The sequence below is a fragment of the Asparagus officinalis genome, chromosome 7 (assembly GCF_001876935.1).
Source record: "Asparagus officinalis chromosome 7, Aspof.V1, whole genome shotgun sequence".
NCBI lineage: Eukaryota > Viridiplantae > Streptophyta > Magnoliopsida > Asparagales > Asparagaceae > Asparagus > Asparagus officinalis.
This window is the reverse complement of record NC_033800.1, coordinates 124,462,683-124,475,028: the sequence shown is the minus strand read 5'-3', so window position 1 is coordinate 124,475,028 and position 12,346 is coordinate 124,462,683. Positions and strand designations below refer to the sequence as shown.

The following is a 12,346-nucleotide window of genomic DNA, read 5'->3' as shown; positions in this document are numbered from 1 at the left end:
GTAATGTGGTCTGGTTAGTCAAAATGTCAAATCTGGGTTATATGCATAACAAAAACTCCAAAAGTTTTTCTAAGACGTGTAAAGTTCAATTTTTTTTTAACTTTTATGCATTTTTGGGGGAAAAAGGTTTCGATATCAAAGTTAAAAATAGTTTATATTTTTGGGTATTTATGTGTAAGTAACACTAAATGAGTTTATTTGAAATTATACAACATTGAAGGTCCACAGTAAAAATTCTTTAAGTTGGGTACGAACCCAAAACCCTGATCCCATAAAACCGAAACCCTAATACAGTAACACTCAAAATCGACAGCCATGGCGACAGAGATGGATATCGACGATCTCCCAAAACCCAAGGAGCTCTTCAAATCCGCAGAGAAAGGAGACGCCTCTCTTTTCAAATCCCTCACCGGCGACCAACTCAATAATGTTCGATCCTTGCGCAACGACGACGGCCGATCTCTCCTTCATGTCGCCGCCGCCTCCGGCCAATCCGAGGTAATTTGTCGTTCTCTCGATTCTTCTACCAATTTCTGTTATTTTTGTTTTTGTTTTTTTGAGATTTGTGTGGTTTTAAATGGAATAGGTGGTCAGGATTATATCGGATGTGGATCCTTCAGTGAGTGGAATCAACAGTAAAGATGAGGAAGGATGGGCTCCGATTCACTCTGCTGCTAGCTGTGGGCATGAGGAAATTGTTGAGATTTTGATCGAGAAAGGTGAGATTTTTTTATTGTTTTGGGCGAAAGATTTGATATTTGAAATGATGAAGCAAAGATATTGTTAACTGGATAAATGGGCATTGAGTAAGTGTATTTTTGAGGATACTTAAGAGTTTTTGTGAATCTAGCAACCAAAATATCGCATATCCAACCATAAATATTGTTTAATCTCAACTCATAACAAGTATTAAGCCCATGCTCGCACGGTTTGTTTGAGTTTCTTTGGTCCATCTATGTTGGTTTATACGCCCTTTTTCAATAAGGGATTGACCTAAGGCTCGAAACTGAACTTCGGATACATCAAGCTACACTAGTGTAATAAGAGATGATTATATTTCTTTGTAGACTATAACTTACAGATCATTTATTACTAATTCATTAAATGCTTATGAAGGAAGAGGCAATGAGTACTTCTTTTTCCTATATTATGAGAAGAAGAGAGTAAAGTTTTCTTATCAATTAAAGTAGATATTTTGAGTGGTAGGGTTTTTCTGTTGGGGGAGGGCTCAAGTGGAACTTAAAATTAGAATTGGGCTAATTTGTGGAACAAATTTTTATAATGTTAGTCATTTGGAACTAGAACTAGGATAAAATTATACAGTGTTAGTCAACTAAAACTGGATAAACAGTAAAAGTGGGATAATAGTAAAATTTATCTCATTTTTGTCAAATTTATATAGAAAAGAGAGTTCTAGTGTCTCAAATTGCCCTAAGTTTTAAATTGGACCTAGATGGCAAAAAACTAGAGCTTTCTTATTCGCTTTTCTATTTTTTGTATTTCATTTCTCCATCATCTTCAAACCACACCCTCCATCATCTTCAAACCACACCATAGATTAGATCACATCTCTTCTTACCCTTCTATTTAATGTTATTTTCATTTTTTATTAAATATTAGAATTGTGTAATTAATTTACATTTAAAAATTATAAAATTCATGTTTTATTAAAAATTAATTACAATTGAGAGATGACAAAATGATGTCTATCATGACTTATATGCTTATTGGTTATTGAAAATTATCCTTAATTATATTAACAATTGTCCCACTAAAATATCATGATTTAAAAAATTACTCCCAATTATCCCACTAAAATATCCTACTTTAAAAAATTATCTCATACGTTCTACTTCTATTAAAAACGTCCCAGTTGACTAATACCCCCTAAGATAAATTACAATTTTAAGCTAGTTTAACCATGAATCTCCTTTACAAATCTAAAAAATTCAATTTTCAAAAACTAAAAATGATTATGATCTCAATGCAGGGAGATTTCAATCAATGCTCATAATTGCTTTGTCAGGATTGGGATACGAATCAGATTAAGACTTTCCTCTAACCCCTCAAAATGGTAATTGTAGCTCCACCATCCCTTAATATTAAGGACATAGGACTTTCCCAATGATTATTATACCCTCCCACCTCATGAATCCCCACATAAATGATATATTATAATTAGTGTTTTCATAATCGGTTGATTTTATTGATTTATCACCGATATATCGGGTTTGGATTATGGACGATACGATTTCAGTAAGAATTTATCGCATATCATTTTGGCCGGTTTCTCCTAATATACCACTTTAAGTTTGATTAAGCGACCGACTTCTAGTGGGTTAAAATTGTCCGATTTCTGGTTTTAGATATTGTTTGTAATTTATAGATTTAAATGGCACTGTTTAGAATTTATTGAATTTTGTCGTATTATTTATAATTCTCAAATTTTGTAAGTGTTTATTTGTAAATTTTAAATCTTATGGGTTGTTTGCAACTTTCATGGAGTTATTTGTAGTTTTAAGATTTTTTATGGGTGTTTGTAATTTTTGAAACTTTCAAGTGCCTTTGCAAAATTTATGGGGAGTTGTTTGTAATATTTCAAAATTTTCAGCAGAGTAGTTATTATTTTCAAAACTTTCATGGGGCTAATTGTAAAATTTTCAAGTGTTTGTTTGTAAAATTTTCTATGAGATATTTGTAATTTTCAAAACTTTCAGGGGAAAGGTTGTAAAATTTTTATGGGTTCGTTCATAAAATTTTAGGGGGCTATTTATAATTTTTAGAGTTTTAGGAAGTTTTTTTACTTTTTGGATTTTTAGGTACTACTATAATGCACGTGCTTTGCGTGTCGATATTTTTATATTTAATATTATATTATTTAATAAATTATCTATAATATTTTACAAAGTTATTTTATTACACTATGATTAAAATTTTTAAGTTATACTATTATAAGTACTTATACTATTATTAACATACATTTAATACTTATTTAAATTTTCTTATTATTATATTATTAAACAATTTATTTAAGAGTATAATTATTAAATAATAATGTAATCATTAGTTTAAGTAACACTATTGAAATAAGTAAACCATTTATATTATTAAATATTTATGTTATGTACATATTTTATTACAATATCTATTAAATAATGGCAATATTTTAATATTATATGACTTTATGTTGTAAAGAATATTACCTTGTTCAATGATTAATATGATCTTAGTAAAAAAAATTAGATTGTATAAATTAAAAATACTATTATTTATGAAAAATACTTTATATAAAAATATTTGATCCTTAAAATTTATGAGACATTTACTTTCGAACAAAAAGTGCATGTCTCATAAATCTCAAGAATCCAATTTTTTTATATAAAGTAATTTTCCTAAATAAAAGTATTTTTAATTCATAACGTCCAATTTTTATTACTAAGACAATATTATAATATCAAAAAAGGTAATATTCCTTGCAATATAGAGAATCAATCCCTATTTATACTATTATTAATAATTATAATTATGTATGATAATTTATTAAGTAAATAATTTTACTATTCATTACAAATTACAATTAATAATTTTTATATTGAATTATAATATATTTATTAATTATATTATCGTTATAAATTATTAATATATTCTAGTGAATGACCAAATATGTTGGTAAAAAGAAGAGAAAAGTATATGTCTCATAAATTCCAAATATCTTTATATAAACTAATTTTCTAAAATAAAAGTATTTTTAACTTATAACGTCCATATTATTATTACTAAGATGGTATTAATTATCGAACAACGTGATATTCTTTAACATAAAGAAATTACCCTTATTTATAATATTTTTAATAATTATAATTATGCAGAATAATTGCTAATAATTTATATAACTAATAATTCTTTATAATAAATTATCACATAGTTATAAATTTTGGTATCATATAAATTATTAATATATTCTAGTGAATGACCAAATAATTTGAGAAAATGAAGAGGTGCATAATTAATGAGAGGTTATGGATCATTAGCTTTATAAATAATGGTATAATTGTGAGTTATAAAAATTGAGAGGGTAAAAAAGGAAACCAAAAGTTTTGAGATGAGTATTCTCTTTTGTAAGTAGTATAGATTGTTTGTAATTTATGGATTTCATAAGGGGCAATTTACAATTTTTTGAATTTTATGGTACTATTTACAATTTTTTGATTTTTTAGAGATTTATTTGTAATTTTTGAATCGTAAAGATTATTTTCAAATTTCTAATTTTTAATGGACCTATTTGGAATTTTATGTTTATGAAGAGGTTGTTTCTAATGTGTGGACCTTGGAGGCAGTTTGTTTTGAGATTTTTAGGGGATTGTTTATAATTTTTGGATTTTGAAGGGAGTAGTGATAATGTTGTAATCTTAAAAGACCCTTTTATATAAAGGAGAGTTTTGATTAATAGAATTTTCAAAATTATGGATAGTTTAAATTTGATAAGGATTGTTAGATAAAGAGGATTAGAAGAGGGTTTTATTATTAGAATTTTCTAATTATAGATGCTTTTAGTTTGATTTATAATTCTTAGATAAAGAAATGATTAGATGTTCATGTGTCATCTTCTGATAAGATTAGGTGTCCAAGTGTCATCTTTTGATAGAGACACATGATTATTTTTTCATATGACAAATGTCATGCATTTAACACATCCAGCCATAAATTTTAATCTCAATTCATAATGTCTTTGTTTGCGAATTAAAGTAGCTTTGGTTCAAATTTTGATATATATATCTTTGTCTGAGAACTTAATGTTCAATGTTGTTGTATGTATATTGCTGTAATATTATGATTTGTGAAATACTATTCAAAGTGGACGCTTAACAATGTCTCTTTTTCATTAGAAACTCCATTTTTTAAATGAAATCAAATACCTATATGTAACTATTTCCATACGAGATCATTTAGTTATAAACAAGTGGCTATGATAATAGCATGGAAAGTATAAAGGCGTCAATAATAGTTTATTTTCCAGAGGGGCTAGTTTAGGACTGACTGACTCATGTTGCATTACTGCAGACCAAGGTTTCAAATATCGGTTATCAGGGATTTATCGGACGGTCAAAATCCATATCTGATAGCGGATCGGGGATATATCTGGGATAAGTAGTATTTATGGGAGTGACATTACTGGATGGTGATATACATAATATAATATTTCCAAATATAATCTAACCATACTTAATGAAATATAAGCATACCAAAAATTAAATAATTATGTTTAGGATCACTAAACAATTATAGAAACTTAGGTCGGGTTGGGTTTAAAGTGCATTGAATAGGTGCTTACTGCCCGAAATCAAAACTCAAATCAAAGGCCAATAAATCTGATTTTTGGGCCGGTAGTATCGGCTAATAACTCATTTTATTGCTGCATTATCGGCGATAAACATCCAAAAATGATAACCGATTTAGAATCGAACTTATCATAGCGGAAGGCCCTCAAAACCGATAAATCGCCGATATCGGTTTATCGGCTGATATTTAAAACATTGCTGTAGACAGTGACTATTGTTTTACAAGAATACTATAGATAGGTCATAATACGTTCATGAATAATTTTAGTACAGTTTTGTTTTGTTAGAAACGTCAGCAAAAATATTCTTCCCTTAAGAATATGACTAGCTCTATTGATACCTTTCATTTACTAATGCACCAGTGTTCAAAGTCATTTGTCTCTCTTCCTGTCAATTACAATTTGTGAGTATCTTTATAGTAAATGGAAATTCATTGTTTGATTGTCTGACAATAAATATTTATGAACAGGTGCAGACATTAATTTAACTAACGACGGTGGTCGAACTGCACTTCATTATGCTGCTAGCAAAGGTCGTGTGAAAATAGCTGAAACTTTGATATCGCATGGTGCAAAGATTAATAAAAAAGATAAGGTAAATATAATATCATATATCTTGAGTTAGAACTGAAATAAATCTTTACCTTTTTGGTTCCTTGCTGGACTACGTTTAGGTCGGGTGCACCCCATTGCATCGAGCAGCAAGTACAGGAAATGCGGAATTGTGTGAGCTTTTAATTGAGGAAGGAGCAGAGATTGATGCTACTGATAGGGCAGGCCAAACTCCTCTCATGAGTGCAGTGATATGTGATAACAGAGAGGTAAATCTTCTCTGCAATCTTTTGATTGGAGCAAATCTTTTTATTCTTTAATCTGAAAGATCAAAACTTGTGCTGAATCAAGAATATAAATTAAAGCTCCTGCATGCCTTTTCGGTTTGATGCCTGAGCTCCTCTTCAACAAGTTATGACTAGTGCTGCTTCATTCAAGAAAATCTTAAAATATTTTAATTGAGCAATCTCGAAAGTAATAAAATCTATGTCTAGACTGCAGCTTGTAAAGCAATGGTTACAAAATAATGTAATGAACATGAACTATAGCAGCTGTGGGTCCAGGGAACATGCTTGCCTTTTCGCCAAAAGATTTATACCCACTTAAAGCTGACTTCTTATAGTGCATTCACAACCAATTATTTTGTGCAATTATCCTAGTAAATGAGAAACTATAGCTGATTGTTGGGTATCAGTGTTGGAGAAAGTGAAGGCGCCGGAGGTGACAAAATAGAGTTTTGAATTAGTGGGCTTTACTTAGATTCTGCAGCATAAATCACCAAGTTTTCATTTGCAAAAATTGAAAACAAGCAGACATTATAAATAGAAAAAGGACAAAAATTCAGAATTTGCATAATAAATAAAACAATAAGTATTTGTTGCTAAAATATTAATGAGAACAATAAACATGAACGAGAGAAGGTGATAGATCAATGTAAATATTGCAGTTGGGGCTAAAGCGCCTAAAAAACGGTATAGTGAAGCGAGGGTTTGAGCAGAGCTTTAGCGGTCTTTTTACAACAAATGTTGTGTATGAGGATTTTAAAATATATCCCTTGAACTTCTTCTCTTACACTAGTCTACTTGATGACTTTTCACTTTAATTCCTCAAGTGACATCAAGAAGTCTAACATGTCACATGCCAATCACACAACCAAAAAATGAAAGAAAATACCCCCTCAATGCTAAAAAAATCACCAATTTATTATTTTTTACTGTTTCCATTAGTTTTTAGGCCGAGTGGCGTTTTCTCCTTTTTTTTTTCTTTCTTTATCATGTGCTTGGAACATGACAAATTAGATTTGAGGGTGCTAATTTAGACGTTAAAGTGAAAAATCTCCAATGGGTTTAGTGGAATAGAACATCTTCAAGGGGGTTATGTGAAAAACCACTCAAACTTAGGGGTGCTTTCTCAAAAACAGCCAAACATGATGGGGGTTGGGTTGTGAAATTTAGCTTTTTGGGGGATATATAAAAGATGGTATAAAAAACTTCTTTTTCCTTGGTGTTTATACCTACTAAAATAGTTAGGGGGTTATCTCAAAAATGGTCGAACTTGGTGGAGGTGGGGTTGTGAAATTTACCTTTTCTAGGGAAGATATAAAAAATGATATTAGTTACACGGTTTACAGCCTTAAATGTAATGGAATTAGCATGTAGCTGCTGATGGAGTAGCTACAAATGAGTTCCCACCATATCAATAAGTGTCTGATGTTGAACTACTCATCCCATATACATTATTTGAATTCTTATCAATTTCATTTGACGAAACAATGTCGGCTATTTCAACCGATCACGTACACATCCCCTGGCATCCAGCTAAGTTACCGTCTTTACGGAACTTGTACCTATTGTTGTATTGACGGTTACATGTTGATGTTACAGCGTATTGTACTAGTGTTGGTTCTATACTCCTCAATCACAACCTTATTAACCACAATTTAATTAAAAAAATTTTTAATGGTGCAGGTTGCTCTTCTTTTAATTAGACACGGGGCCAGTGTTGATGTTCAAGACAAGGAGGGATACACTGTGTTAGGCCGAGCCTCAGATGACTTGCGACCTATTCTGATTGATGTTGCCAAAGCAGTGCTTGAAGCCTAAAGGTACTCTGCTGATGATAATACTGGAAAAGATGATAAGGGCAGGGTTAACATAAGTTTGTTGAAGGAGTGTTGAAGAAGTTGTAAACATGTTAACTGAGTATCAACCCTCTCATGGTGCTGACCAGCATATTACTCTTTTTTTTTGTTTTTTGCCCCCCTTTGCTGATATGTTGACGGTTCTTTTTTTATTAGTACTAGTATTTTCGGTGCCCAGGATGCGAGCGTGACACAAAAAATTGAAGGCATTTTTGTTTGATTTTTACGATGGTGAGAGCATTTTTTTTTTTTTGCAAGTGTGAAGGTATTTATTTTGATTTTAAAATGAGAGGGCATTTCTGAAATTTATGAAAAATTGACATACAAACAAACTGGGTGGTTTTTCTTAAACAATAGTATAGATTGTTATTGTGATGCAGCCCTCCGCTCAAAATCTAACGTCCTTGTACAAGTGATGAATTGGTTTTAAATTGGTTATATGTTTCGGTCGGAATTGGTGTTTAGTAGATATGATACGTTTAGATTTGGTATTATTTTAAGGTGATAACTTTTTATCTATTAACATATTAAAATAAAACTTTTTATCTATTAACATATTAAAATAAAATGGTGAGACGTTAAAATTTTCGGGGGGTAATTAGGCCAGACTAATTAGTCATTTTAAAATAAAATACTCGAGATGTCAGACTAAGCAAATGAGGGGAGTGGTTTTTATAATAGCCCTGAAACTATCTCCACTTGAGATGAAATTCGAAAAGGACTCCTCGTCGTTTACCTTACCCGTGACAGTGACGACGACGGCGACGATGATGTTCGTCGGGGATGTTGACTGTTGGCAGCCCTTGGCTTCACTGTCTACTAGGGGAACCGGACTTAATGGCAAAGGAAATATACAGAAATATATAAATAGTAAATATCCAAAATAGGTGGGGAACCCTTCATGATAATACTCTAATTAATATCCACCCACGCAAATGACGGGTTATAGCTTCTAATAATAATTTGAAGCCAGCAAATTTTTAAAAGTTTTGGCTCAATATAGCATGTAGGATTATTATATCTCCAGACTATAGTGAGTTAAAAGTAATCCCTAAATAAAACAAGTCTCCAATCTAAACATGGTGATGGAGTAATGCTCTGGCCGAGGCTTGGAGCTTGGCTAGAACTATGGGGGCTTTTATTTTGCAAGCGAGAAGTTATTTGAACTTGTGGGAAAGGAAAAACTAAAGTTTATTCAAGTTGCATATGACCTCTTGCCAATTTCAGATTAGATAACAAAGGTCTATGAATTGATTTAACATAAACTTTGATTTTACATAAACTTCTAGTTGCATGTTATATGGGGCTATACCCTTTTTTTATCACGTCTATGGTGCATACGACAATCGAATCCAGACCCCCCACGAGGAAGCGACACGGCTTTGCCATGTGACCTATTGGGCCGCCTTATATGGAGCTATACCTAAATACGTAAATTTAGGTTGCATATATTTGTTTAGATCATTTTTTTTTCTTTTTTTTATCATTTTTTCTTTTATTTGTTCATCGACTATTTTTTCGTATTTATTACTTAATCCTTTATTCAAGATGTTCAGGATTTGTTCAGGTTCTTATCTTGAATTGTTGCATAGAAAACCATTCTAAAAGGGCTACCCTTCACCAGTAGCCATGATATCTCTTTGCCTTTTATGGTACATGGTCACCTTCCACCTCTTTATGCACAATTAATAGACTATCATCTTCCTACATAGTTTAACTTCGTTCTTGTCCTATTTTGTATGAGGGTAAATTTCACATATACCTCCTTAACTTTGGGCATTTCTTTGATAAACCCCTTAACTTTCAAAATGTACAAATCCAACCCCCCCAACCCACAAAAAAACCACCACCACCACCACCACCACTCCCTCACCTCCCAAAAAAGTTTAGGGTTCTCAGAAAATCCCCTACAACTTCAAACATTTTTCACAAAACCGCCTAGTGGTGTTAGTTTGGTTTTTTTTAAATTTAAAGGGAATTTTGCGGTGTCTTGAAAGTCAAGAGGATTGTGAGTTTTTTCAAAAAAATTCCTGGTAATAACCTGTTGTAGTCTCTTGCGTACGTGTGTGCGTGTGGGTGTGTGTGTGAGTGTTTTCCTGGTAATAACCTGTTGTAGTCTCTCGATCTCTCTGGATCCCTCTTCTCGACGCCACCTTCTCCTCCTCCACGAGCTCCATTCCCCCCATACTCCATCAAGCCCTCCGCCATTAAGCTCCCCCATAACCCCTTCAAACTGTTACCTCCTTCGTCATCAGAAAATGTGTTTAAGCAAAATGGGTATGCTTCAATTTTAATAGAAAAATGTGAGTTTTTTTAATGGATTATGTTGGCTTGGTTTCTGATTGATAATTTTGACAAAATTGTTTGGTTTCTTTAGTTTTTTTGTTTAGAATTAGATCGTGTCAATAGGGTTTTTTTGCAATCTTAATTAACTTTGTTTTTATCATTTGACTTAGAGCATGCTCTGCTATTGTAAATACTTTGTGCGTCTCTTATATTACTCTTCTTTCTTGATTTTAGAAAACCTGGTCATTGTTTTTCTCCTAAAACTTTTATTGGCAATTAGTGATCAAAAACTTCATTGGGTTTTTGGTTTTTTATGGGTTCTGGACCCTTTTGATATTTTATTTGGATAAATATCCTCCTTGTAAAAATCTTTCATCAGCCATGTAAATTAAAATTTCGAACTGTCAAATTTATCCTTTGAGGAACAAAATGCCGCAAAGAATCGTGGTTTGAAGCAGTCATGAGCCATGATCATCTTACATTGCTAGAACTTATTCTTTTGAAATTATTGCGCTTATGACATTTTTTAAAGTTTTTTCTTCCTTGCATTTGTTTTACAGAAAATAAAGTCAACTAGTATAGCGTTCGGAATGGCAGAATCAAGTGCTATTGGAAGTGAAATTGCGGGCAATACTAAAAATGCTCCTAAATCACTACTCGGAATGAAGTTTAATACTTATGAAGAAGCTTATAACTATTATAACTCTTATGCATTATTGATGGGTTTTGGAATAAGGAAGAGCACAATAAATTACTCTCGCAAGACTAGAGACGTGCTAGACACAAAGTTTGTTTGTGATAAGGAGGGCTATAGATCTAATAAAGACAAGATAGAGGTGTCTTTTCGATGAGAGACCCGAGTGGGATGTAAGACAATGATGAGAGTTAAAGTATTGAAGGATAAATCGTGGGAGGTCACGGGGTTTGTTGAAGAACATACAAATCATGTGTTGAGTAGTCCAAACAAAGCAAAAATACACAGATCACATCAACAATTCCATAAAACTCAAAGATGTAAAAAACTTATTGAGAGTCTGCAAGAAGAAGGTATGCCTCCATCTACTATTTCTCACGTCATTAATACAACCAATGGAAGAGAAGGTGAATTAGTGACACCACAACAGTGTATTGATCACATCAGAACCCATAGAGGTAACAATATTGGCCATGAATGCATATCTATCATTCGATATTTTCAGAGTATAACAGCAAATGATCCAGAATTTTATTTTACAATAGAAGTAGACAGTAGTGGACAAATGAGGAGTGTTTTCTGGGCCGACGGAAGATCAAGAGCATCTTATTTGCAATTCAGTGATGTTGTTGTGTTTGATGTGACATACAGAACTAATAAGTTTAGTCTTCCATTTGCTCCATTTATTCGTGTGAATCGCCATAGGCAGTCCACTTTACTTGGTTGTGCACTATTAGCTGATGAACAAGAAGATACCTTTGTGTGGTTATTTCAAAAATAGCTGAAATGCATGCATGAGGTTGAACTAGGTGCTATTATAACAGATCAGGATAGAGCCACGTGTAATGCTATTCACTCAGTGTTTCCAATGACAAGACACCGTTATTGCTATTGGCATATGCAAAAGCACATTACTGATCATTTGCCTACTTTGGGGTCTCGTTATGGTGAACAGTTTCAAAGGGATTGGGGCTTGTGGTATAATAGTTCTTTAATTGAACAGTGTGAAGGATATTGGCTTGAAATAAAGGAGAAGTTTGATATAAATGAAGAAGGGGATGGATGATTGCAAACACTTTACAAATATCAAGAACATTGGATGCCATGTTATTTGAAGGATACTTTTTTTGTTGGAATGAGATCAAGCCAAAGGAGTGAAAGTATTAATGCTTTTTTTGATGGGTATGTTAACTCACATACTCAATTACACGAGTTTGTGACACAATATGAAAAACAGTAACTCAACATCGCTTAAGTGAAGCCCATGAAGATTTTAAGAGTCTTAACACAAAGCATGTCATGCTCCTTAGACATCCAATTGAGGTCCAAGCTAGAG

General features: G+C 32.3%; 1 protein-coding gene across 1 annotated transcript; it reads left to right on the top strand.

The window, feature by feature from the left end:
• LOC109850675 (26S proteasome non-ATPase regulatory subunit 10) lies at positions 241–8,259 on the top strand. Its single transcript, XM_020420731.1, has 5 exons — positions 241–498; positions 587–719; positions 5,809–5,933; positions 6,013–6,159; positions 7,858–8,259. The coding sequence occupies exons 1-5, from the start codon at positions 316–318 to the stop codon at positions 7,990–7,992; spliced, it is 723 nt and encodes a 240-aa protein (XP_020276320.1). The 5' UTR covers positions 241–315; the 3' UTR covers positions 7,993–8,259.